Source organism: Dasypus novemcinctus, chromosome 12 (assembly GCF_030445035.2).
Source record: "Dasypus novemcinctus isolate mDasNov1 chromosome 12, mDasNov1.1.hap2, whole genome shotgun sequence".
Classification (NCBI taxonomy): domain Eukaryota; kingdom Metazoa; phylum Chordata; class Mammalia; order Cingulata; family Dasypodidae; genus Dasypus; species Dasypus novemcinctus.
In genome coordinates, this window is record NC_080684.1 from 112,541,018 (window position 1) to 112,568,317 (window position 27,300).

At 46.1% G+C, this 27,300-nt stretch overlaps 1 protein-coding gene, 1 long non-coding RNA gene and 1 pseudogene across 10 annotated transcripts; 2 read left to right on the forward strand and 1 right to left on the reverse strand.

Moving 5' to 3' along the window:
• The first annotated feature begins 1,355 nt into the window (after window positions 1-1,355).
• LOC101442564 (heterogeneous nuclear ribonucleoprotein A1-like) lies at window positions 1,356-2,701 on the forward strand (annotated as a pseudogene).
• Window positions 2,702-7,446: 4,745 nt separating this feature from the next.
• Window positions 7,447-20,916, reverse strand: RABL2B (RAB, member of RAS oncogene family like 2B). Of its 9 annotated transcripts, none has more exons than XM_023592250.2 (10): window positions 20,804-20,916; window positions 19,250-19,410; window positions 13,815-13,844; window positions 12,511-12,590; window positions 11,917-11,996; window positions 10,928-11,032; window positions 9,320-9,431; window positions 8,970-9,064; window positions 8,658-8,741; window positions 7,447-8,508 (listed from the first exon to the last, which is right to left on the reverse strand). In XM_023592250.2, the coding sequence occupies exons 2-10, from the start codon at window positions 19,354-19,356 to the stop codon at window positions 8,431-8,433; spliced, it is 771 nt and encodes a 256-aa protein (XP_023448018.1). In that variant the 5' UTR covers window positions 19,357-19,410; window positions 20,804-20,916; the 3' UTR covers window positions 7,447-8,430. The 9 variants fall into 9 exon arrangements, with proteins under 9 accessions (XP_023448018.1, XP_023448017.1, XP_071075241.1 ...); XM_023592249.2 differs by having other exon boundaries at window positions 8,970-9,067; XM_071219140.1 differs by having other exon boundaries at window positions 8,970-9,067; window positions 19,017-19,410; window positions 20,804-20,894.
• Window positions 20,917-20,991: 75 nt separating this feature from the next.
• On the forward strand, window positions 20,992-26,250 carry LOC131280677 (uncharacterized). The gene is made up of 2 exons (XR_009188410.1): window positions 20,992-21,667; window positions 22,283-26,250. It is a non-coding gene; the product is annotated as an uncharacterized lncRNA (long non-coding RNA).
• Window positions 26,251-27,300: the final 1,050 nt, after the last annotated feature.

The following is a 27,300-nucleotide window of genomic DNA, read 5'->3' on the forward strand; positions in this document are numbered from 1 at the left end:
TCACAACAATCAATTTTGGAATACTCTCATTATCCCCCAAAGAAAGCCCATATACCTTAGCTGTCACCTCCCCTGCTGACCCCAAGCTCTATGCAATCATTAATTGCCTGTCTGTATGTATGGATTTGCCTATTCTGGGCATTTCATATAGTGTAATCATTCAATATGCTGTCCTTTGTGACTGTCTTCTTTCACTTAGTATAATATTTTTAAGATTCATCCGTGTTGGAGCATATATCAGTACTTCACTTCTTTATATTGCTGAATTATATTCCATTGTATGGATATATATGAATTTTATTTATTCATTCATCAGTTGATGGGACACTTGGATTGTTTCCACTTTCTGGCTATTTGAGTAATGTTGCTCTGAACATTTATGTGGACATATGTCCCCATTTATCTTGGAGTAGGATTTCTGGATCATATGGTATGTCTATATTTAAACATTAGAGGAAATGCCAGATTGTTTTCCAAAGCTGCTGCACCATTTTACATTCCCACTCAGCAGGGTATAAGGGTTCCAGTTTCCTCACATCTTTGTCAATTTCTCCACCCTTGTTATTATCTGTCCTTTCAGATATAGTCATTCTATTAGGTGTGACGTGACATCTCATTCTGGTTTTCATTTGCATTTCTCTGAAGAATAAGGTTGTTGCACATGTTTTCAGGTGCATATTGGCCATTTGTATATTTTCTTTGGAGAAATTTGTTTTATGTATTTTAAGCTATGTTATGAGGTGCACAAACATTTTAGTATTGTTGAGTCCTTTTGATGAATTGATCTTTTTATCATTAAGACATTTACAGGTAAACAAAAGCTGAAAGAATTCATTGTAAGAAGACTTGCCCTGCAATAGCTGAAATAAAAGACACTAGATAGTAACTTAGGAAGCCATACCATGAAATAAAGAACACTGGAAAAGGTAACTACATAAGTAAATATAAAATTTTGTATTCTTGTACTTTTGGTTTGTAATTTCTTTTTTCCCTTATGACTCAATAGGCAAATGTGTAAAATAACATTAGAAATCTATCTTAATGGGCATACAATGTATAAAGATGTAATCTGAGACAATAACAACATAAAAGGGGAGAAATGGAGATATGTATGAATAGAGGATTTGTAATCTACTGAAACTAAATTGGTACTATTCACATTAGGTTGTTACTAGTTTAAGATATTCATTGTGGTTACAAAGGTAAGCACTAAGAAAATAACTAAAAATATAGAGAAAGGAGAGCATGGGAATCAAAATGGTACACAACAACAAAGCAACCAAATTTAAAAAAAACGTGGCAATGGAGTAATTGAAGAACAAAACATAAAATACATACAGAAAACAAATAGCTAAATGACTGAAGTAAGTCCTTCCTTCTAAAATGAAAAGATAACTTACAGAATGGGAAAAATATTGGAAACTGTAAATCTGATAAGGGTTTATAATATAGATTATATAAAGAATTTCTACATCTCAACAATACAATCAATTCCATTAAAAATGAGACAAGGGGGACGTGGATTTGGCTCAACTGATAGAGTGTCCACCTACTATACGGGAGGTCTAGGGTTCAAACCCAGGGCCTTCTGAACCGTGTGGGGAGCTGGTCCATGCACAGTGCTGATGCGTGCAAGGAGTGCCCTGCCACACAGGGGTGTCCCCCACATGGGGGAGCCCCACGTGCAATGAGTGTGCCCCTCAAGGAGAGCCGCCCCGCATGAAAAAAGTGCAGCCTGCCCAGGACTGGCACCATAGACCTAGAGAGCTGATGCAGCAAGATGACACAATAAAAAAAGAGACACAGATTCCTGGTGCCACTGACAAAGAATGCAAGCAGACACAGAAGAACACACAGCAAATGGTCACAGAGAGCAGACAATGGCGGGGGGGGGGGGCGGGGAAGTGGAGAGAAAGAAATTAAAACAATAAATCTTAAAAAAAAAATGAGCCAAGGATTGAATTGACAGTTTTCCAGAGAAGATATTCAAATGCCCAATAAGTATATGAAAAGATGCTCCAAATCACTAGACCTTAGAGAAATGCAACCTAAAACTACAACGACCTTTCTCTCATGCATGCCACTGAGGAAGCATTGTTAAAGTCGTTCCTCCTGCTGCCATCTTGTCTAACTCGGAGTCTCTTAAAGAGCCTGAACAGCTGCAGAAGCTCTTCATCAGAAGATTAAGCTTTGAAACAACCAATGAGAATCGGAGGAGCCATTTTGAGCAATGGGGAACACTCACAGACTGTGTGGTAATGAGAGATCCAAAAACCAAGTACTCCAGAAACTTTGGGTTTGTCACGTATGCACTGTGGAGGAAGAGGATGCAGCCATGAATGGAAGGCCACACAAGATGAATGGAAGAGTTGTGGAACCAAAGAGGGCTGTCTCAAGAGAAAATTCCCAAAGACCAGGTGCCCACTTAACTGTGAAAAAGATCTTTGTTGGTGGCATTAAAGATGACACTGAAGAGCATCACCTACAAGATTATTTTGAGCAGTCTGGTAAAATTGAAATAATTGAAATCATGACTGACTGAGCCAGTGGCAAGAAGAGAGGCTTTGTTTTTGTAACCTTTGATGACCATGACTCTGTGGATAAGATTGTCAGGCAGAAATACCACACTGTGCATAGCCACAACTGTGAAGTAAGGTAAGCCCTGTCTAAGCAAGAGACAGCCAGTGCTTCTTCCAGCTAGAGTCTGAAGTGGTTCAGGGAACTTCGGTGGTGGTCATGGAGGTGGCTTTGGTGGAGCCAAGGTGGTGGTGGATATGGTGGCAGTGAGGATGGCTATCATGACTTTGGTAATGATGGAAGCAATTTTGGAGGTGATGGAAGCTACAATGAATTTGGCAATTACAACAATCAGTCTTCAAATTTTGGACCCATGAAGGGAGGAAACTTTGGAGGCAGAAGCTCTGGCCCTTATGGAGGTGGAGGCTGATACTTTGCCAAACCAAGAAAACCAAGGTGGCTATGGCAGTTTCAGCAGCAGCAGTAGCTATGGCAGTAGTATAAGGCTTTAATTACTGCAAGGAAACAAAAGCCTAGCAGGAGAGGAGAGCCAGAGAAGTGACAGGGAATCTACAGGTTGCAAAAATTTGTGAACTCAGCCAGTCACAGTGGTGACAGGGCCTAGCTGCTGTTAAGACGACATGTTTTAGACAATATTCATGTGTATAGGCAAAAAACAACCCCACGAAGAATGTATTTGTGACTAATTGTATAACAGGTTATTTTAGTTTCTGTTCTGTGGAGAGTGTAAAGCATTCCAAAAAAGGGTTTTAATGTAGTGGTTTTTTTTTGTACCCATGCTGTTGATTGCTAAATGTCATAGTCTGATCATGACACTTGTAGCAGTTTGATATAATTGATGAATTCCAAAAAGAAATATTGGATTATACTTGTAATCTGATTTGTACCTGGGCATGATTGAGTTATGATTAGGGTGGGGACTCACAGATAAAAGGCATGGTGAAGAACAAAGTTGAGGGCTTTTAATATTGGAGTTTGATGCTGAAGACTTAAACTGGAGCTCTTGGAAGTCAGCACACAGAGGAAAGAGAAGCCAGCCCCAGGAAGGAAGGAACCTTGAAGACAGAGTAAAACAAGTCCCAGGAATGTAGGAACCCAGGAAGCCTGAACCCTCATAGACGTCAGCTGCCATCTTGCTCAAATTGACTTTAGTGAGGGAAGTAACTTATGCTTTATGGCCTGATATCTGTAAGATCCTACCCCAAATAAATATCCTTTATAAAAACCAACCAATTCTTTGTATTTTGCATCAACACTCCTTTGGCTAATACAACGCTGAATAAATGTGTCTTTTTAAAAATGTCCTATGTAAAGTTAGTCTACTCTAAAGCCAGCTTGATAAACTGCCCCAACAGTATAAAGTTAGAATTTCTTCAGGGTAATGCCAGGTTCCATTCAAAATTCGTTTACAATCTTAGAAGATTGCTTGTGGGCAGAGAACTCATTTGTTGTCTTCAGAAACCTTTATGTAGTTGAACTGACAGTTCCTGTGTTGTGGTCTGGGGCTCATCATTTAAAGGTCACCCAAGAAAAATTATGGAATTTTATGAAAATTATTGTTGGCACATCCTATGCAATATATTTAAATTGAATAATGGCATCAGATGAAATTATAGATGGGAAATGAAGTTTTTGTATCATCCATATCATGTGTAATCAATAAACAATTTGATATCCTCTTGAAAAAAAAAACTAGAATGAGATACCCTTTCACATCCACTAGGATGGCTATTATTAAACAAGTGGGGGAAAAACAAGGTTTGGAGAGGATGGGGAGAAATAGGAACACTCATTCATTGCTGGTGGGAACATAAAATGGTGCAGCCACTATGGAAAACAGTTTGGTGATTCCTCAGGCAGCTAAGTATAGAATTACGATATGACCTGGCAATTCCACTCTTAGGTATATACCCCAAAGAACTGAAAGCAGAGAACTTGGATAGATAGTTGTATACCAGTGTTCATAGAAGCATTGTTTCGACTAGCCGAAAAGTGGAAGCAATCCAAGTTTCCATTAACATGTGAATAAACAAAATGTGGTATATCCATACAACAAAATGTTATTTAGCCACAAAAACAAGTGAAGTCCTGGTACATGCTACAACATGAATGAAGCTTAAAGACATCATGCTGAGTGAAATAAGACAGATGCAGAAGGACCAACATTGTGTGATTTATATTATATGAAATACTTAGAAAAGGAAAGAATAATTACTAATAGCAGTAGGGGGAGTGGGCAATAGGGAGTTATTGCTAGATGAGTTTGAGTTTTGGTTTGGGATGATGAAAATAGTCTGGAAGTAGTGAAAGTTGCACAGTAGTGTCAATTTGCTTAATGTCAAAGAATCGTCCACTTCACATGGTTAAAATTATTTTTATGATATATATTTCCCATAATTAAAAATAATAGGGTATACAACTAAATGTAAAACCTAAAACTACATAATTTTTAGAAGAAAACATAGGAGAAATCTTTGTGACCTTGTGTTAGGCAAAGTGTTCAAAGCACAATATAGAATCGAGCCATAGCCCCATGGCAGGCCACACCGTCCAGAAGCTCTTACTTGACAGAGTGAGGCAGGGACCTCTTAGAGACACAGGCGAGAACCCATTCTGGAGATGGCTCGCTGCCAGAATGGGGCCCTTCAGAATGTGGTATGCAATGTAAATCAGTGGCCATTGTGAGGCCCTAAGTTCACAGCAGGTCTAGGAACCAAGGGGTGAATGTAGGAGGGGCCCTGCTCACCACTGCCTCCAGCTCCCCTGGACACAGTTGGGGAATTTGTGCTCTGCAATCTTGGTCCCATGGGGCTGAGGTCCCGGTCTCCAGAGGGGGTACATTTCCATCAAGTGGAACACCAAGTAAATCTATAGCAGCTGCTTGGATGCTTTAAGCTGTGTGGTAATAAACTGGCAAGCAAAGAAAGGAGTTAGCTTTCTGGAAGGAGGTAATCGACCCTAACATCCTTAGGAGGAAATGTTGCTACACAGTAGGGGCACAAAGAAATACACTTGGTCCTTAGGGGATCCTGGACTATCTTTTGGTACTCTCATGCCCAACTGAACTATAGAAGGCCATGTACAGCAGCCACAGCCTGGTAAAGCCACAGTGAACAGGGGCTTAGACCCCTCAGGCAAGATGCCTGGGCCGGCGGAAGTGCTGGCAGAGAGGGAACTCCAAGATGGGTAGTGGAAGCGGAGGTGGTGGGTATTGGTTTTGGCATGTGGTCCAATTGTAGAACAGGGCTGTGGTTCACCTATCCCACAGACCCTCCTCTTGCACATTTCCCCAGTGGAGCTCTGCCTGGCTAGAAGGAGCTCCATTTGAGAAGCAGGAGGGTCCAAGGGCTGTGCAGGGTTTGCCGCTGAGCACTTGCCCCCCAGGTGCTTTGAGTGTGGGTGGATAAAACTCAAACTGCCCCTTCCCAAGAACTGCATTTGCTAACACAGGAGTCCCTCTATCTTGGAGGCTACAAGCTGACTCTCTCCACACACTAGACTGATTGGCTCAAAAGGCCCTCCTGGACTGGAGGTGGGACCAAATATGGGGGGCAGTTTGTCCTTCACAACTTCCCAGGGATGTGAGTTTGAAGTCCCAGCAGAGACCACAATCTGGCTCAGCTTCTTGTCTCCTGCTCCATCTTGCTTCCCTTACTCCGCTTCTCCTGAGATAACATCCCCAATAAATCCTTTGAACAAGAATCCCCTTCTCAGGCCCTGCTTTTAGGCAACCTGACCCAAAATAGTTAGGTAAAACCAATACTGATGGTGAATTTTATGTATGTGAATATTAAAAAGCTGTTGTATAAAGCCATTATTTAAAAAATTCTGTTTTTAGTGGAAAAGCATGGGAAAAACTCAACTGGAGTAACCTATGGACTGTGGTTACCAGTAATAATATTCTTATATGTATGCCAAAGATGTGCTGTTGATAATGGGGCAGTATGGGAAATGTGTGCCAAATGTACACTATGGACATGGTAATAATCAGATGATAAATCTGTAACAAATGTTCCACCACAGTGTGGTGTGTTGATAGAGGGATGTTGTTTGGGAATTCTGCACATGTGCATGATTGGTTTTTAAGTTTACAACTTCTGTCATAAAAAACATATTTAAAAAATAGGGTGGGTTGGGGGAAAAACACACCAAATGTAAGATAAGGACGATAATTAGTAGTAAGATTTTGACAATATTTTCATAATTTGTAACAAATATCTCACAATAACGCAAGGTGTTGATGGAGAGTTGATGTATGGGAGCCCTGTATGATGTTATACTTATTTCCTATGTATAAGTTAACAGCTTTTACTATTACACTTAATTGTTTATGTATGTTCATATATAAATGATATAGATAATAACAATAGGGTGGGTTGGGGGAAAAATACTTTGGTTAGTAGTAATATTTTGACAATGCTTTTTAATCATTAGTTAAAAAGGTTTAACAATGCAAGGTATTGGTGGTAGGGTGAGGTATGTGTCCTGTATGATGCTATGTATGTTTGTTTTGTAAGTTCATTGTTTTGTAAGTTCACAACTATTACTATACACTTACTGTTTATGTATGTTTACTTCAATAAATTTTTAAAAAATACTGTTTATAATCATTTGTAGTAACCACAGGCTTTTCCACCCCACCTCACTGGTAATGCATGGCCAAAGTCCTTGGTCAGGTGAAATCTCTTTAAGTCGAAAACATAAATATTATTAATTTAAAATGTTTGTTCTTGAGCTCCCCAAAATAATGCCCATTCCATTAAAACACTAAATGCCATTCAAATTGTCTCAATTATGGCACTTCAAGAGTTGACTCGGGTTCCCTTCATGAATACAGTTAGAAAGCTGCAAATTCTTTTGTGGCTTTTATGCTAGTACACTTAAGACCCATGGAGTTTGCACAAATAGTCAATGTTTATGTAATTCAACCTTTATTGTAAAAAAAAATAAAAAGAAGCCACAGTGAAGACAAAATGAAACAATGCACAAGTGATGCATGAGATTGTCATAAAATGTACCTGAGTCCCAGAGGGGTCACCCCTCAGCTGCCCACCAGGCACAAGGTTAAACTAGTCCTTGAAGAGTGAAGGAATGACCCAGTGCTGAAGTAGAGTTTAGAGCAAGCTCCTCTTGAAGTCGATAGTCTTCCCAGAGGGGTCTGCCTTGGGGTGTGGCTGCACAGACCTCTGGCACTCACCAACAATAACGTTTCGTATTAGTAAATAGTGACGAGCCACCTTGCTGTACCTCAGCCTCACGGTTCACCAAATGCACTGGCCATGTTAGAGGAGTTCCCGAAGCACAGGTGCTCAGGCCTGTGAAACCAAGAGCCGACACTCACACTCCTTAAAAGCTGGCTGGAAGGCTGAGTGATACTAGACCATGTGGGAAAAGGCCTGAGTCCTCCCAAATTCTGCAGGGGTGGGTGGTGGTGTGTTCAGGGATTAGATCTCTTCTTTGGTGGAAATGCAAGGATTAGGCCCTAAAGTCAGTTTTGAAGGAAAAAAAATCTTACTTTCCTTTTATTTCAGACTCTGAGGCTCATTTCCTGATTCTGCTCACCATCTTAGGCCCTGGCGGCGGGGGGGTTCATAGTAAGGACACTGACCCCTAATTCTGCTGTCCAGGGAGTCTGCTGGTACTGACCCCATCCTTGTCCTTAAGCAAGGGGGAGGAACAACTGTGGAAGGGTCAGGGGGCATAGGCGGTGGAGGTGGGTGGGTTTGTAGGATGACTGCTGAGGGGAGGAGTACTTTGGAAGGGCTCCAGCCTCCCCTCCCTCCTCCCTTCACCCCATCCCCATCCTTCTGGCTCCAGGAGATGGAAGACTCAAAGGCAGCGACAGATGTTTCTATCCTCCAGATTGCTGTGGACAGTGGCCCCTTCTCAGACTCAGAAGGGAGAGGGGCTCTCGCTGCCGCTTTGCTCTTGGTCTGGCACATCCCCCTCTTTCTGCTCCAATTCGAAGTTCTGTGAACAAGTGGCAGGTGAGGCACAGACTGTAGCTCCGATCCATCCAGGGCAGCCACAGCAGGGAAGAGCCACGTACTGGGCTTCTATCCACACCCCCTGAAGAGAAGCCCTGGCTCCTCTATCCCACCTGCATGTGCCCGGCCTACCTCGAGTTCCTGCAAAACCTCATCCATGAAGTCCCGGGAATTCTGTTTGTAAGACACAGCCAATCTAATCGCATCATTGAAGAGCTGGGGGTAAGGTGGAGACGGTGGGAAGGAAAATATGGCAGTGGGTGCCCCTGTCCCCACTGGCCTCATCTAAGTCCGCACGACACACCACCCCTTAGGGTCAGCCGAGGTGGTGCCCCTTACTTCACCCTGGCCCTTTTCCTGCCCAAGTTGGGCCCCAGCCCTGCCCCTGCCATCCCTGGACCCAACCCTCCTTCCCAGCTCCCTGCCCTCACAGCCCATCATTACCTTTACGACGTTGGTGCCATCAGCAGCAGAGACAAAGTACAGGGGCAGGGAGAACTTCCTGGCAAAATTGAAGCTCTTTTGGGTCACCTTTATGTCTGCTGTGGAGGGAGAAGGCAAGTCGTGATGTGTCCATCAAGGCAAAGGGAGAGGGGCTGGAGGGGGTCCAGCACATGGAGGGACAGGGGAATCGCGACTCATCCTAGAAGAGTCCATGGTACGGGAAGAGGGGGGTCGGCTTGGCTGGCACCTCACTGGGGAGGGTGGGCCACTGGGGGTCCTGTCCTAGGAGCGAGGAGGTGAGTGGTGAAGCCCCCACAGCCACGACACCCGCCTGCAGGGACGGCCCCCACCATCAATTTTATTGGCCACCACAATGCAGGGGATCTCCGGCCTGAACTCCCGCAGCTCTGTGTACCAGGTGCTCAGGTTCTTGTAGGTGACTTTCCTCTGTACGTCAAACACCTGCAAGGAGCAGAGGACACGCCTCAGGCCCCGCCCAGGCTCTGCCGGCTCCCACCTCCGCCCTGCAGGAGCCCTGAGGCCCACACGCGTGCTTCTTAGCCTGTTATTCCTAGTTTACCCTGTCACCTAACCTTATTTACCTATTTTAACCATTAGAAATTATATATTAAAATTATATTATTTTACAAATTATATATTTAAAATTAAAATTTTTGATTCATTCTTATCTATTAATTTTATTGCTTAGACTATTTTAAAATTCCTTTGTAATAAGTTTCTTGAATTTCCTTTCAGTTACTACTGATTTACTTTTAAGCTTTTATTTAAACGTCTCTTCATTTTGTATTTAAACTTTTAAAAATTAATTTTTACATTTTGTTGTTTTTATCATAATTTTAGTACCTTTGGATAATTTGTTTTTTTACCTATTTTAAACTACTTGACTTGAGCAGCGGCTGCAGGGGCCCTGTGGGTTGAGACAGGCCCGGCCTGCTGAGACCACCCAGCCTCTACCGGAGCACAAGAGGGTCCACGCCTGGCCGTGTCGGGCACAAGCAGGAGGGACGGCCCACCCAGAGGCTCCTCCACAGCACCCTCCAGGCCCAGCTTCCACAAATGACCCCACTGTCCTGAATTCCCAACGAGGACTTCATGTACAGCATTTGCAAGGAAACTTCTGGCATCTGCTCACACCAGGCTGTTGTCACCAAGCAGATTCACCTCTTGTCTAGGTCTGCTTTCTTGAGCATCCTCCACTGGTGGCTGTTCCCAGTTTCCTCTCTTTATTTTGAAAGCCAGGAGGAACTCAAAACCCCAGCAGGCCTTTAAGGCAAGGTCACGGCTCCTATGCCCGCAGACAGGCACCCACCAGGTCTTGACTAGTGCCAGCATGTCCAGGGCACAGTCCCGCCTCCTTGTGGGATGGTCAGTTCCCCATGTTGCATCAGGAGAGCACCACCTGCCAGGCCCCGTGCAGCAGCCCGGGGTAGTGGGGGTGCCTATAGGGGTGGAGCAACTTCAGGCCCGAGACCCCCTCGGGCCTCAGATGTCAGAGCAGAGATTACGGCAGGTGGGGGCGACTCCCAGAGGGCAGAGGCAAGCCCCAACCACCGAGTGGCACTGGGAACAGGCAGCCCCTTTGCCTCCATCACTCTCTTTTGTTTTGATCCCTTGTAATTACTAGCATTAAAATTTTGTTAAAATTTCAAGGGATTCTATGCTTGCTTAAGAGGCATGGCAGAAGGGGTTGGGTGACAGGCACCTCAGGCACTTTACCACTGCGTGTCTGTGCATGGGTCAGGCTGCCCACTGCTGCCCCTGGCATCTTGCACATGCACATCCCAGATGACGCCCAGTGCGAGAAGTGGTCGGAGTGCTGCGGGGCACAGCAAGTCTAGTGAGACTGCTGAATGAGGCTTTGCGGAGGCCAGGACAGCTAGCGGAATTTCAAGAGTGAGTTGGGGGTGGGGTGGGGTATCTGCTGCTGCACTGCTCACCTGCACGACCCTCTCCGTGCCCAAGATAAAGTGCTGTAGGTTGCAGAAGGCAAGCTGGAGGATGGGTCGGGTCCTGATGCTGTGGCACGCACCGTGGTGGATTTCCTACTCCAAAGAGGGAGTCCCCCATGGCAGTGCTCCTCCAGCACTGTGGCTCTGGCCCTCCTCCTACGGTGAGGCAAGGTCTGCTCCCACCCCTTGAATCTGGGCCAGTGGGAGCGATGCCATGCAACTGCCAGGGCTTGGCCACAAAAGGAACCCTGCTTCCACTCGGTTTTGGGGGAAGCTCAGCTAGCCCATGCTGAGTATGGGCTAACAGCCGGGGAGGTGAAGACCCCTCCAGAGGACCCCAGGTACAGTGGAGCAGAGATGTACTGCCCCTGCTGTTCCCTGTGCTGACCCCTGACCCATCAGGTTTCGGGGTCTGTATGAAGAAACACCCTGAATGCTGTTCTAAGAAGTTTCAAGTTGTCACTTGCTGACAGGTGCTAGGGTCCCTAATTTGGAAAACCATCTGTTATCTCATGTTATAGATGTCAGGTATCCACAAGGCTTTAGAAGTTGACCAAAAGGAAAGCATGCTCCTCTTTACACCAATCCAGGTAATTCAGGTGCATGAGGTTCAAAAGGTCAAGAGTTCACACATCTCTTTCCAGGTTGGGGCATGTGGTCACAGCACATCCAGAGGCTTGGAAGGAGGAGAGCAGCTGGTCCGGAGGGTTTTCTGTGGGCTCTGCCATGCAGGGCTGTGGCCCACCTGTCACGTGTCTGCCCAGAGGAGGCTGCCCCTGCAGCTGGAGCCCTGCTTCGCCCCTCTTGCGAGCATGGCTGCCTTCACCCTGGCTACTGAAATGACCCACCCCTGCCCGAGACCCTTGCTAGGAGCCCTGGGAGTGCACAGGCATGTGAAGCAGTCCCTGGGTGACTCTGAACCCACCTCCCAGTCCCCGGAATGGGTGAGCGCCCGGCGCTCCTAGCAGGTCTCGTACCATGATGCAGGCGTGGGCCTTGTGGTAGTAGGAGGCGTGGACGCTCTGGAACCGCTCTTGGCCCGCCGTGTCCCAAAAGTCTGCAACGTAAGCAGAGTTCATGTGGGCTGAGGGCACAGCCCTAGGAGAGCTGAGCAGCAGCACCTCGAGGACAAACCAAGTGGGTGGAGCTGCAGCTCCATGTGCCGGGCAGCGGTGTGCCTGTGGACAGGGCTGGGTGGGGGGAGGCGGGCCAGGACCAGGGGACAGAGCATGCAGAAGCAAGCCCCGAGAGGGAGAAGGCAGGAGCACAGGCAGCCAGGTGTGCTCGAGGACAAAGCCTGGGCAGCCACCGATGGAGGCCAGTTGGCCAGAGCGTGGGGATGGCCCTGGGGAAGGTCAGAACTCGGCGGAAGGGCTTGCAGAGCACAGGTGTGACTTCTCCAGTTGGTGGAACTGGAGGCCCTGGAACTCAGGAAATCTACCACCTCGAAGCCAGCAGCCTCCTTGCCCATCTGAGTCTCGTTTCCTGCCTTCCACTCCCGTCCTTCCCCCTCTCTGCCCAGCCCCTCCCCTCCTTCACCCCCCCAGGCCGCCATGGCCCCCACTGCTCACCCACTAGGATGGTCTTGCCGTCCACCGTGGCCGTGTGCTTGTAGAGCGTCAGGGCGTACGTGGACAGCTGCTGGGGCTGACTGCACGGGTTAAGGAGGCAGATGAACAGACCGGGAGGAAGGGGCTGGGGCTGGGCCCTCTCCTCCTCTCCTTTCTGGAGCTATTTAGATTTTAGACTTTTAGCTTCAAAAGTCCTGCCTGAGGGTGGGCAGGGGCCAGGTCCGAGGTAAACGTGGAACAGAATTTTCCAGAGACATTGTAAACAGCCTCAAGCAGCTGGAAACTGAGGCTTGTTCAGGGATGGGGCTCTGGCAGGCTCCAGAGGAGCCCCCCCACAGGCAGCAACAGTGCCCTGCCCTACCGGGGACAAGCTGCTCCCCAGCTTAGGGGCCGTGTGCGAGACACGCTGGAGAGCCGTCTCCTGTTGCTGCAGATGCTGGGCGACTGGCTCGCCGCTTGGAGAGCACTTGGGGTCAGGCGGCAGCAGTGACGCGCTCTTCCAGGAGGTGCTGGGCCCAGGACAGGACGTGAGAGAGGCTTAGCAGAGGCCCCTGGGAGCTTTTAAAAACCCAGTTCTCAAGGTGGGTCTGACTCCACACTTGAACAATCTGCCAGTTATGGGGGCAGCTGGAAGGGCTGGTCCTACAAAGCGTTGTTCACGCCCAAGGATCTGGCTCTGCACCCAGAGGGGATGCGGCTAGCAGGAGGCAGGGGCTTCCATGGGCAAAGGCCAAGCCAGGCTGCGTGTGAGCCTGGACTCCCACAGAGGGGGTCTCCGGCTGGTCACCACCTCCTCTGTAAGCCTGTGGGCCCGGCAGGGGAGGTCCAGGATGGCGGGTGAGGGGCTGGGAGCAGCGGTGGGGGCTCCACTCAACTAAGTGGAGACCACAGCCAGACCCCAGCAGGCCAGAGAAGGATGACTCTCTCGGAGACTTGCCTTCCTCCTGGGGTCGTGGGATGCCACGAGGCGCACTTTGTGCATTAAGGATCCCAAGGCTCAGAGGTGAAGGGACTTGCCCGAGGTCAGAGGCTACTGAGGAGGGGAGGGGGGATCTGAACTCAAGACATTTGACCCTAGACCAGGGGCTGTAGGCCATTCTGCTGCCTTCCTAACACAAAACAAACCAGAAGGCAGGAGAGGCCCTAATGACACATACTGCTGTGATGTCACCTGGGTCAGCCCCACGCTCAATCCCCAACCCTCACTGGCAGCAGGTGGCAACAGGGCGGTGGGGTTGAGGTGGCTACCAGGAGGGCAGAGCTGTGGGGACAGGGGTAGGAGCAGCTCCAAGCTTGAAGGATACAATCCATCCATGAGAAACCGCTCCATGAGTCTGTAAGGACGGCAGGGAGCTCAGCTGGCCTCCTGCCACCCCCTCAGGCTGGCCACCCGGGCCCATCCATGACCCCTCCCCTCCTGCCATGACCCCCAGGCTGGTCACCTCGGTCTGTGACCCCTCCCCTCCTGCCCACCTCACACACATGCAGCGCCCTTCTATAGACAGTGCCCAGGGAACGCCCACACCCGCTTCCAGAGCACTTCGGCTCTGCTGCAGCCCACCCAGCAGCTGAGCACTGATGTCAGCTGAGGAAATAACAGCTGTGCTGGGGCAGTCTGAACCACAAACACAGCAAGTCTCAAGCCCATTGACCTTTCCCTGAATTATCTCATTAATGGTATCACCCCATTCTCCAAACGGGGTGGAGACCAGGACTGCACCACAACCAGACTCTTCGTCACTAAGCACCTCCTGCTGCTGGAAGCGTGAGGCTCTGAGGTCCGCTGCCCCAACCCTGGCACCCAGGTCCAATTCCCCCACTCCACGCACAGGGAGGCTGGGTGGGGGGGCCGGAGGGACCGTGGCCTCTCCCTCTTTCAGGCCTTGCTCACTCGTCTTCCAGTGGGGAGCGTGTCCTTGCTCACTCTATTTATAAATGGGGCATTCCATCCCCACCTCACACTCCTCACCCCCACTTTCATGCTTCATTTATTTTCCTTGTAGCACATATTAAGAATCTTCCTTATTTACGTTCTTTCTCTCAATTAGGATGGCATTTCAATCAGTAGTTTTTGAATTTTTAGTTGGCTGCTGTGCCCCAGTGGCTAGAGTGGCACTGACAGCATAATAAAGTTCAGACAATATTTGAATAAATGAATTTCAACATAGTTAAAAAACTTAAGTTTTTACATTCCCTGACTCCAAAGAGCGTACTGCCAGCTTACATAACCATTAATTCCAATTAGAGCATAAAGAAAACCTCAAAAATACCTCCTCCCAAATAGATCTCATCAAGATTATGTTCTCACCACAATGCAATAAGGTTACATACATATATACACACACACACATACATATATACATACACACATATATAGAAAAGCAAAAGCAAATGTTAACACTCTGTGGTGGTTGGGAGCTATATGTACCCCCAAAAAACATGTTCTTAAACTTAATCCATTCCTGCGGGTGTGAACCCACTGCAAGCAGGACCTACTGATGAGGCTACTTCAGGTGGAGTGTGTGCTGCCCCCCGTCAGGGTGGGTCTTAATCCTATTACTGGAGTCCTTTATAAGCAGAATGAAATCCAGAGAGAAAAAAAGCCCAGGAAACTAAAACACACCCCACGTATTTAGACATTAAAAAGCAATCAAACATACAAACCCACTTCTAAGTAACTTGTGGGTTAGAAATCATAAAGGAAGCTTAAGAAATATTTGGGAATGAAAGATTCTGAAAAAGCTCTCTATAACTTCAACTTCTGGGAAGATGGAGTAGATGTACTTTTCCCTATTCCCTCTGCTAAGGAGAACTAAAATCACTGGACATTATAAATAAAGCAAATATAGGAAGATTCTGGAAGGTGGAGAGAAGGCAGACTGGCTGGAGACCCAGGGATACAAGAAGAACACAGTGGTAAGTTCCTGGGTTTTCTTTTGGCCTCATACTTCCCAGACTTGGAGCTGAAACAGCCTGCAACCTAGAAAGGCAAAAAGTACAGACAAGGCCCCATCCAAAGGCTTGGGAAGACACAAAACTGTGAGACAGTAACTGCTCTACTGCAGCCCAACATGCTAGAAAGGATGAGTGGGGTGGGGCTGGCTGGACCTCCTTGCTCATGAAGGAGGGATGAGGGGGCAGGCCCCCCTCCATCTTCCCCAACTACTGGAGGCCAAATGGGAATCCTGGACTTCCACCCACCCTGATGGTAGGTAACCTGCTGGAGCAGTGCTGCAGGAAGCAAGGAAACGGAAGGTTTAAGTAAGACTCAGAGTCTCATAATATAATACCTGTAGCAATTTGATATTATTTATGAATTACAAAAAAGATATTTGATTATGTTTTTAAACTGGTCTGTTCCTCTGGGAATGATACCCTTTGATTGTATTAGATTTAGTTAAATTGTCTGAGTAAATTATGTTGAGTAGGGCTTTGATTCAACCACTTCAACAGAGTGTGACTCAGCGTTGAGTCCCAGCCCCTTGGGCAGATAAAACAGGCTCTCACAAGGAAGTAGACACACAGAGAAGAACACAGAGTAGAAAACTTGGTTTTGATGCTGGAGCCTGGGAAGAGATGAGATATTCGCCTTATAGTTTACAGCTGACCTTGTGATGAGACCAGAACAGCTTAGCCCGGAAAGAAATGAGACCTGGGAAGAGAGATGAGTCTTATTCCAATTAACAGCTGAGATCGGAAAGCTGGGACCACAAAGCCTTAAGAGGAAGGGGGAGTGGTGGGGTGGGGGAGTTAGGGGTGAATGGGGACCTCATATTTCTTGAATGTAATATTTTTTAAAAAAATGAATAAATAAAATAAAATTAAAAAAAAAAAAAAAAAAGGGGAAGCCTGGACCTTCACAGAGACCGGCAGCTATTTTGCTCCGACACATGGCAACAGACTTTGGTGACAGAAGTAACTTACTCTTTAAGGCCTTGTGACTTTAAACTTCGACCCCAAATAAATACCCTTTATAAAAGCCAAAAGATTTATGGTACTTTGCATCAACACCCCTTTGGCTGAATAATACAATACCCAAAATGTCAAATTTCAATTGGAGATCATTTGTCAGACCAAAAACCAGGAAGATGTCAAATCATATGAAAAAGACAGTAGATGCCCACATTTATGGCCAATTTGTTTCCAACAAGGGTCCAAGTCCATTCAATAGAGAAAGAATACTCTTCAAAAGATGGTGTGGGGAAGTGGACTTGGCCCAGAGGACAGGGCGTCCATCTACCACATGGGAGGTCTGCGGTTCAAACCCTGGGCCTCCTTGACCCGTGTGGAGCTGGCCCACGTGCAGTGCTGATGAGTGCAAGGAGTGCCATGCCATGCAGGGGTGCCCCCAGCGTAGGGGAGCTCCATACGCAAGGAGTGCACCCCATAAAGAGAGCTGCCCAGCATGAAAGTGCAGCCTGCCAAGGAATGGCGCCGCACACATGGAGAGCTGATGTAGTAAGATGACGCAACAAAAAGAAACACAGATTCCTGTGCTGCTGACAACAACAGAAGCGGACAAAAAGAAGAACATGCAGCAAATGGACACGGAGAACAGACAACTGGGGCGGGGTGGGGGGGAAGGGGAGAGAAATAAAATAAAAAAATAAATCTGAAAAAAAAAACACAACAGTATGACAACTGGAAATCCACATGTAAAAGAATGACTCTGGACCCCTACCTCTAACCATATAGAAAAATTAATTCAAAGTGGATGAACAACCTAAGTATAAGAGATAATAATATAAAACAGAGGCATAATATCCTCAGGACTTTGTATTAGGCAATGAATTCTTAATTTTTAATAGCAAAAGCATGAGCAACAACAGAAAACAGATCAGTTGGACTTAATCAAAATGAAAAACTTTTGAGTATTCAAAGAATTCCTATAATTCAATAGCAATAAGACAAATGACCCAATTTAAAAATGGGCAAAGTATTTGAATAGAGATTTCTCCAAAGAAGAGATTCAAATGGGCAACAAGCACAGGAAGAAATACTCAACACCAAGACATATTAGAAATGCAAATCAAAACTACAATGAGACACCACTTCACACCCACTAGGATGATTAAAAACAAACAGAAAATAAGTGTTGGTGAGGCTGTAGGGAAATAGGAACACTAGTTCATTGTTGATGGGAATGTAATAATGGTGCAGTCACTGTGGAAAACAGTTTGGCAGTTCCTTAGGCAGGTAAGCATAGAATTATCATATGACCGGCAATTCCACTCCTAGGTATTTACCCAAAAGAATTGAAAGCAGGAATTTGAACAGATATTTGTACACCAATGTTCACAGTGGCATTATTCACAATTGCCAAAGGGTGGAAGTAGCCCAAATGTCCATCAACAGGATAAACACACAATGGAATATTATTCAAAAAGGGAAGTGCTGGTACATGGTACAACCTGGATAAGACTTGAGTGAAATAAGCCAAACACAAAAGGACAAATACTGCATGATTTCTCTTATATGAAGTACTTAGAATAAGCAAATTCATAGAGAAATAAAGTAGAATAGTGGTTACCAGGGGTGGCAGGAGAGGGGAATGGGGAATTATTGCTTAATAGGTAAAAATTGCAGTTTTGGATGATGAACATGTTCTGGAAATAGAAAGTGGTGAAGGTTACACAACATTATCAGTTTCTTTAATGTCCCAGAATTGTTTACTTAAAAATGGTGAAAGTGACTGTTATGCATATTTTGTTACATATATACACAGACAATAGATTCCAACACTGAGATGGCACAGATGTTGGAATTACCTGATAAGGGTTTAAAAGAAAGCCTCAGGAAAGAAATAGAATATATGGATAAGAACCCAATGGAAATTTAGAACTGCAAATAGAATAACTGAAATAAAAATGCTCACTGGATGGGCTCACAGCAAGACGGAGCAGAGGAAAGAATCACTGAATTTGAAAATAGAACAATAAAAATGATCCAATATAAACAATGGTAAGAAAGACTGAGAAACAATGAACAGAACCTCAGGGACCTGTGGGACTATAAGAAAAGATGACAGTCGTGTCACTGAAGTCCCAGAAAGAGGAAAAACACAGCTACCTGAGTGCGAGGTGTGCTAATAATGATACAAGTGAACAATAAGGTCGACTGGGAGCTCTAAGGACACAGGACCAAACTGGCACTGAGTCCACCTCACCTTATGGAGGCGGAAATGGACAAGTGCCCTCACCAGTCCATGGCAAGGGAGAAATGGACGGTGACCTGGGGGAGACCAGCAGCCAAACTATGCAGCCTCCCTTCAGCTCTCCAGGTGTGGAGTCCCTATCTATGCAGCAAGTAAGTGAATCTTTATGATGACGAAGGTCATCATTTCTCTCCTCAGTCTCATTGAGTTCCTTCCAGAAAATATCTTTACCTCCTTCACCCAACCTGTGACTGGATGTACTGCTCACACTTTCCATACCTTCCTTTCTCTGTTCGCCCTGTCACCCTCTCGATCCATCAGTCCACACACATACACAAAAACCAGTTCTCACCTCCTTGCTGGACTGCTTCAACAGTCTGCAGGGTGACCCCCCCTGCACCTGGGCCAGGCCTCACAGACAGGACAAAGCTCAGATTCCTCTGTGCCCATGACATTTCACAGAGCTCCTCAATTCCCTGTGCTCCAGCCAATACTACCCACTCTCAGCGCCTAGCAGCTATGCTCCTATGTGCCTGCTGAGCTCTGCTCTGGCCCTGGTCTTGCTTCCCTAACCTCTCAACATACTTGGACTTGCCCACTGCACTATCCCCCAGGCAGATGATCTTCACGTTTTCATCAGCATCATATTTCTCTTGGTCCAGCTCACAGGGTCTGGCTCTGTCCCCAGCCATTGGCTCCAGGCTGTAGAGTGAGGTTCAGCTGAGGGGAGAGGGTCTCGTGACAGTCTGGGAGAATCAAGGAGAGGCTGTTGTTAGATGGGAAGTCCCCTCGACCAACTCTACTTCTTCCCCTTATATTGAGAGGGGTGTCAATGAGCCAGTCAAAGAGGAGACCCAAGTCACACTCAAGTTCTACTCCAATTGCCAAACCCTGGCTACTACAAGCTGAGCTGTGGAGTCATATGCAGTCCCCACCAAGACTACCCTGGTCATGGCCCTCTTTAGGGGAGTCCTCTTATCTCCCTGCTGCAGCTATGTCAACACCAGATTTCCCACTGCCATCTGCTGAAGCTTTACAGGTTTTACATATGAAACAGCTTTCTCACTTGTAAAACAAGGATTAAAAAGCAGAGGCGCCAAGTCTTAGGGTTGATGTGAGACAGTGTCTGAGACACTTGGATGATAACCCTGAGCTGCCATCACTGAATGACGCCTACCACACCACACAGCCCACCTTCCCGGTCCTCCATCCCCAGCCTCTCAACTCTCCTTCACTCTCAATTCTACTGCTGACTGCAGGTGCCACTTTCTCCCTCTCTCCCTCCCTTAATACTGGTGATCCCCAGGCTTTCTTCTCCAGGTCTCTTTCAGTCTCTACTAGGTTCGGGGATCTCCTAAATGCTGCTGATGTCTCCTCTCAGTGCAAAACTCCTTTGTGAAATTGCCTGCTAGGCACAAACAACACGTTAAAACAGTGCAAGTGTTGCTCCTCGGGCTCTGTGCACTCCTCCAAAGTAAAAAACGACTTTAAAAACATTACTGAGCGTGGGTCATATTCCAGACTCGGTACTTGCTGGGCGCATAAACACGACAACGACGACGCTGCTTGGTAGTGAGGTACATTTACTGAGCACTCACGGTAAAGAGACCTTACAGCTCAACGAGGATGACACACAAAGAGTCAGAGCCTACCGCGCGAAGAGCTAGGACAGGTGTATACACGAGTCGGGTGTGGGAGGACTATACCAAGGCGTCCGAGTCTCCCTCTCTGCTACCGCATTGCTAACTGCTTCTGCTTAGGTGGGACCTGAACCGGGTTTAGCAGCGCCTGGGAAGTGGCAGGGGCTTGGTAAACATGCTGAGCGATCTGCCCCTTCCACCCCCACCTGTAGCCGGAGCGACCTCGTCAAAAGCCAAACCTAGCCGTATCGCCCGGTACTCGAAGACCGTCAGTGGCTGTCACTGTCCTCGCGAAGCAACGCGCAAGTTCTTTCATTCAACAAACATTTCTGGACACCACCACGTCTGGGCAACGCCCCACTTCCGCCGCGCGAACCCCTCGCCCAGGCTCCGGTCGCCGGGCCGGGCCCCGGCCACGTCCCCTCCAGCCCAGAGTCCTGGGTCGGCTTCGGAGGGGCAGTTCCCACATGCTGAGACCGCTAGGCGGCCTCGCCCTCACCTGGCTCCCGGGCGAGGCTGGCGAGAGAGCACGGCCGCCGGGAGCCGCCCGGGAAGACGCCGCACCACCCTCCGCTTCCGGCTCGGCCCGCGTCCTCGCAGCTGCTACGCAACGGCGCGAGGACCCCGCGCCGGGCTGTCCGGTCCAAGGCCTGAAGGACCCCTCCGGGCCGCGGGCTGCCTAGCGCTATGCCGGCTCGGGCTCGTCAGGATCTCCGCAGCGGCGGATGTGGTCTAGGCCGGGGCAGAGGGAGAGGGTCCGCAGACCTCAGGGAACACCGAGGCCGTGAGGGTGTGCAGGACTGGGCCTCAGGCTGGGGAACGGGTCGCAGATATGTGGGGCGGGGAGCAGGTGGGCCGGTGGAAGGAACTGTGGGGGTTGACGCCCCTCGGGGAAGAGGTGGGGTGAGGGCTTCAGGTGTGGGAGGCAGATGGCTAGACACTTTCCAAAATTTATAATTTTATGATGGAATGAGTTTGTGGAAATGACTCAACCCGTTTGTTAAAAACCAAGAGCGCGCAAGCGAATGTGGCTCAAGTGGTTGAGCACCTCCTTACCACGTGGGAGTTCCCGGGTTTGTTCCCCGTTCCTCCTAAAAAAAAAAAAAAAAAAAAAAAAGCGAAACAAAACAGCAACAAAAAAACGTGAAAACAACTCAGGGGAGCCCATGTGGCTCAGTGGTTGTGCACCGGCTTCCCCCATACGAGGCCTGGGACTCAATAGAAATCCCCACAAAACCCAAAACAACAACAAAAACAAAGCAAGAGCATGACCGAGCCCTCATGAGTACAAGAATCTCGTCTTCTGTCCAGGACCTCCTTCCTTGGAGAATCGCTGCAGCTTGCCTTGGGACTGCTGGCTCAGGTGTGTTGGCTGGTTCATTCAACACACTACCTGTGAAGGGCAGCTGTGCCATACGCACCGAGTAGGGACTGTTTTTTGGAGCTGCCCTTCCAGTGGGGCAGACAGAAATCAGATAACTGCACTTAAGAGATTACTGAGAGGAGTCAACGGTGAAGGTAGAAGTTATGGCAGCTAAGCTCTGCTGGGTGAGTCGGGGTTAGACAGGGGAAACCTCCACACAAAGGCTGTCTTCTGGACAAAAAGCCTTTGGGTCTGTGTGGCAGTTTGAGATTATTTGTAAATTCCAAAAGGAGATATTATAAACTGGTCTGTTCCTCTGGGTGTGATACCCTTTAATTACATTAGAGTTAGCTGAGATGTCTTTGCTTAAATTATGTTAAGATTAGAGTTTTGATTCAGCCACGTTAGTAAGGTGTAACTCATGTTGACTCCCCGCTCCCTTGGTGGGCTATATCGGGATTCTTAACCTTTTTGTTCCACAGACCCATTTGCCAGTGAAGTGAAAAGCACGGACCCCTTACTAAGTCCACACTATTCTGTGTATTACTTATTAACTATATCACACCCACACCAACACATCTCCACAAAAATAATGTTTTTTGTATTTCAATTCAGGCTCACAGGCCTCTTGTTAAGAAGCCCTGGCCTATATAAACCGATACTCAAGTAGATACACAGAAGAAGACAAGAAGAGAGAACTTTGTCAGTTTTGATCCTGGTGCCCCAGGGAGAGGTGAGCCGTTCATTTGCTTTATGGTTTGCAGCTGAAGAGAACAGAGCAGCTGAGCAGCTAACAAGGCCTGGAAAGAAATGAGCCCTCTGCCAGACTGATAGAGGAGGCCCTAAAAAATGAGCCCTGTGCAGACTGATAGAGGAGGCCCTGAGAGACGAGCTCTGTGCCAGACTGATAGAAGAGGCCCTGAGAGATGAGCCCAATGCCAGACTGATAGAGGAAGCCCCGAGAGATGAGCCCTATGCTAGCTGACAGCTGAGATTGGAAGAGGCTGGCACAGAGCCTTAAGAGGAAGAAGGTAGGAGAGACCAGGCAGAGGTGGCCTGCCATCTTGCTTCAACATGTGGAAACAGACTTTGGTGAGAAAACAACTTTGACTTGGACTCTTTAGGGCCTTGTAACTGTAAGCTTCTACCCCAAATAAGTGCCCTGTATGAAAGCCAATGGATTTCTGATACTTTGCATCAGAACCTCTTTGCCTGACTAATACAGACTGAAAGACTTATAAGCCTGGAGAAAAAGAAAGCTCCAGGTGAGTCTGGGGAAGCCGCAGCCACATCATGCAAAAACTTGCAGGCCATAACATGAATTTGGGTTTTATCTTGAGAACAGAGTGGAGCTTAAAGTGTTAAGGAGACATTTCCCTGGCTACAGTGTGGAGCAGGAGGGCCCAGAGTAGAAACCAGGAGACCCATGAAGAGGCTGCTGCACTGTTCCAGGGAGCAGTGGCTTGACCTGGAGCATTGACAGTGGAAAGGGAGAGAATGTATGGATGTGAGATATATTTGGAAGTTACAATTGCCAGGACTTGGTAAAGGCTTGGGTCTGGAGGGCAGGGAAGGAGGGATATCAAGGATGGTCTGTAGACATCTGGCAAATATTCTTCTTGCTCTTGGGTTACTATCCACCTGGGATATTAAAGAAAGTGGATTGGCTGCTCTTGGACTGATGAGATAGGGCTTGGTTTTACATTGTGGAGCCTCAAGCTGAAAGCCATAGAAAGCAGATGGAGGGAAGAGGCCTGAAAACAGCTTTCTTGTTTGCGCCAGACCCTGCATCACCTTTAATGTGATTGCTAGGCCATTATCAGCCCAAGAGAAATGTGTTTTGTCTGGACCCTGTCCTGTGTGTGTTCACAGAAGCCTTCTCTGGGTTGGCAGATAGAATCTTATAGCACTTTCACTCCTGCAGAGATGATTGATTTCTCACTGCTGGAAAAGACCTCAGAAGTCATTAGTTCAGTTTATAAAATACTTTGGTATTCATTTTATCACTGCCACAGTCTTTTACTGGACTTGTCAAAAGGCAAATCAGAGTTGAGTTTGCAGGTTATGGCATTTTATTTGGTACACTAAAAGTTTTCCTGCAGCAAGGAAGCTGGACCACTTGCAAAGACAGAAGCAGCTTCAAGTTTCTTGGGATGGTCAGCAATTTCTACTGGGCAGGCCAGGTAAAGCACAGCTTTGAAGAGGCTTTGGCATCCTTTCTCATCCCCTCCCTAGGGCAATTTGGAGCCAGTCAGCACCCTCTTTGGGGACCCTGGCCCCATTTTGACTGACTTGGGAAGAACTGACTTGGGAAGAACTGACTTGGGAAGGTCCTCTCTGGGGGTGACCCTCCTTCTGGAGTTTGCCTTCCAAGCAGGGGCAGCTGGAGACAACTAAAGGAGTATAAGAAAACTATAGAGGCAAAATGAAACAGAATAAATCAAGATTCCCAGAGAAGGAACAGAGGGAAGAAGCTTTCTCCTGGAGGTGAGACAGTTGCACAAAAAGTGCAATCTTAAAAATTGTACCACATATCCAGGGCATGAATCAACTGAAGAAGAGCTGAAAATTTTTGATCAGTTAAGCACAGGCTACTCTAAAGGTCAATGTAAGTTGAACCAAGTGTCAAAGAAAAGCCTTAACACAAAACCAATCAACAATAAAACACTAGGAAAGAGAGAAACTCACCTTCAGAGTAAACTCATTAAGATAATCCAGATGCCTAGACATCGGCAAGAAATTATAAGCCATACTAAGAAACAGGAAGATATGGCCCAGACAAAGGAACAAATTAGAACTTCAGAGGAAACACAGAATTTGGAACAACCAATTAAATTTGTTCAAACAAATCTAAATCAGTAATAACATTGTATGTTAATGGATTAATCTCCCCAATCAAAAGACAGAGATTGGCAGAATGGAAAAAAAGTGTGAGCTGACCCTATGCTGTTTACAAGAGACCTTAGACTCAAAGACACAAATAGGTTAAAAGTTAAAGGTTGGAGAAAAATATTCCATGCAAACGGTAAGCAAAAAAGAGCTGGGGTAACTATACTAATATAGGACAAAATAGACTTTAAATGCAAAACTGTTATAAGAGACAAGGTCACTAGATGTAAATAAAGGGGAAATCTGTAAGAAGAACTAATAATCATTTATGCATCTAACTTTGGCGCACCAAAATACATGAGGAAAACATAAGAAAAACTGAAAGGAGAAATAGATGTCTCTACAATAGTAGTTGGAGACTTCGATACACCACTCTCATCAGTAGATGAAACATCTAGATAGAAGATCTATAAAGAAGCAGAACTTGAATAATAGGGAAAATGAACAAGACCTAATAGACATATACAGAACAGTGCACTACAAAACAGCAGGACGTGTTTTTCTCAAGTGTGCATGAATCATTCCTCAGGATAGAGTAAATGCTGGGTCACAAAACAAATTTTAATAAATTTTAAAAGATTGTAATTATACAAATAACTTTCTCTGACCATATGGAATGAAGCTGGAAATCAATAACAAGTGGAGAACTGGAAAATACTCAAATATATGGAAGTTAGACAACACACTCTGAAAAACAAATCAGTGGGTGTGGCAATTGATGCTTCTGTGGACCCCAGAAAATCATGTTCTTAGGGCTGATCCATTGCTGTGTGTATAAACCTATTGTAGTGGTACCTTTTGATTAAATTACCTCAATTAAGGACCTTTGATTAGATTGCATGTCCCAAGGTGGGTCTTAATCCTCTTACTGGAGTACCTTATATACAGATGAATAAAAGCCTCAGACACAGAAAAAAAAAGCTGCAGAATCAGAGAGGAATCCGAAGCTGAAATCAATGGAACGCAAAAGCTGAGAGGAAGCACCTTAGTCTAGCTGAGAGCAATGAGACTCAGAGGAGAAGGCTGAGACCAAGAAGAGCAGATGCTACCCTGCACCTGATTACACACAACTGCGGCTCAGGGAGAAGGCATCCCCTGATAATGCCTTGATTTGGACACTTCCATGGACCCAGAACTGTAAGCTTTAACCTAATCAAGTACCATTATAAAATTCAACCCATTTCTGGTATATTACTCCCAGCAGGTTTTAGCAAACTAAAACCATGGATCAAAAAAGAAATTGCAGGAAAACTCAGAAAATATCTCAAGGCAAATGAAAACAAGAACACAACATACCAAAACTTATGAGAGGGAGGTGGATGTGGCTCAACCACTTGGGTGCCTGCCTACAACATGGGAGATCCTGGGTTCAGGTCCCAGAGCCTCCTAAAAGAAGATGAGCAGACACTGCTTCCCACTGCAATGAGCTAGATGCCACCTCCCGCCACAACAAGCTAGACTCCACCTCCCACAACAACAAGCAGATACCACAAGCCAGCAGACGCTGCAGCCTGCAGGGAATGGATATGGCTCAGGCTATTGGGCATTCACCTGTCTTGTGGGAGGTGCCAGGTTCAGTTACCAGTGCCTCCTGGAGAAGGCAAGCAAACAATGCGTAGACAGATGAGAGAACCATCTGGCGGAAGGGGGATAAAGAAAAAATAAAGTAAATACAATAAATCTTCAAAAAAAAACCTTATGGGATGCAGTGAAGGCAGTGCCAAGAGGGAAATTTATAGCCATAAAACCTATCTTAAAAGAGAAGAAAAGCTAAAATCAAAGATCTTACTGTAGGACCACCCATAGGAACTAGAAAAAGAACAGCAAACTAATCGCAAAGCAAGCAGAAGAAAGAAATAACAAAGATTGGAGCAAAAATAAATGAAACTGAAAATTTAAAAAATAGAACAAAACCAAAAGTTCTTTGAGATAAATAAAATTAATGAACCCTTAGCTAGACAAAGAAAAAAGAGAGAAGATGCAAATATGTAAAATCTGAAGTGAAAGGGGAGACATTACTACTGACCCCACAAAAATAAAAAGGATAAGAGGATACTATGAACAACTATATGCCAGCAAATCAGACAAATTAGATGAAATGGTCAAATTTCTAGAAACACATGAGCAACCTATACTAACTAGAAGAAATAGCAGACCTCAATAGACCAATTACAAGTAGAGAGATTGAATCAGTAATGAAAAACCTCCCAACAAAGCAAAGCCCAAGAACAGATGGATTCACAGATAAATTCTACTTATCATGCCAAGAAGAATTAATACCAATCTTGATCAAACTCTTCCAAAAAGTTGAAGAGAAGGCAATCCCACCTAACTCATTCTATGAGACCAACATCATCCTAATACCAAAGCCAGATAAAGATACTACAAAAAAAGAAAATAACAGACCAATTTCTCTTATGAATATAGATGCAAAAATCACCAAGAAAATACTAGCAAATCGAACCCCACAGCATGGTATATAAAAGAATTATATACCATGATCAAGTGGATTTTATCCTAGGTATGCTAGTGTGGTTCAACACAAGAAAATAAGTTAATGTAATACACCATATTAACAATATAAAGGGGGAAAAGCTCATGATCATCTTGATTGATGCAGAAAAAGTACTTGATAAAATCCAGCAACTTTTCTTAATAAAAATACTAGCAGGAAATTGCCTTACCATCATAAAGAGCATATATAAAAATCCCACAGCTAAATTTATACTAGATGTGAAAGACTG

What these genes read in the sequence shown, in the direction of transcription:
- RABL2B (XM_023592249.2), bottom strand. Translation starts at nt 19,356, where the DNA reads ATGGCTGGGGACAGAGCCAGACCCTGTGAGCTGGACCAAGAGAAATAT. An exon ending in AGTGCAGTGGGCAAGTCCAA is followed by an intron (nt 13,845 to 19,249) that starts GTATGTTGAGAG and finishes CCGTCCTTACAG; the next exon opens with ACTCATGGAGCGGTTTCTCA. An exon ending in CGGCAAGACCATCCTAGTGG is followed by an intron (nt 11,997 to 12,510) that starts GTGAGCAGTGGG and finishes CTTACGTTGCAG; the next exon opens with ACTTTTGGGACACGGCGGGC.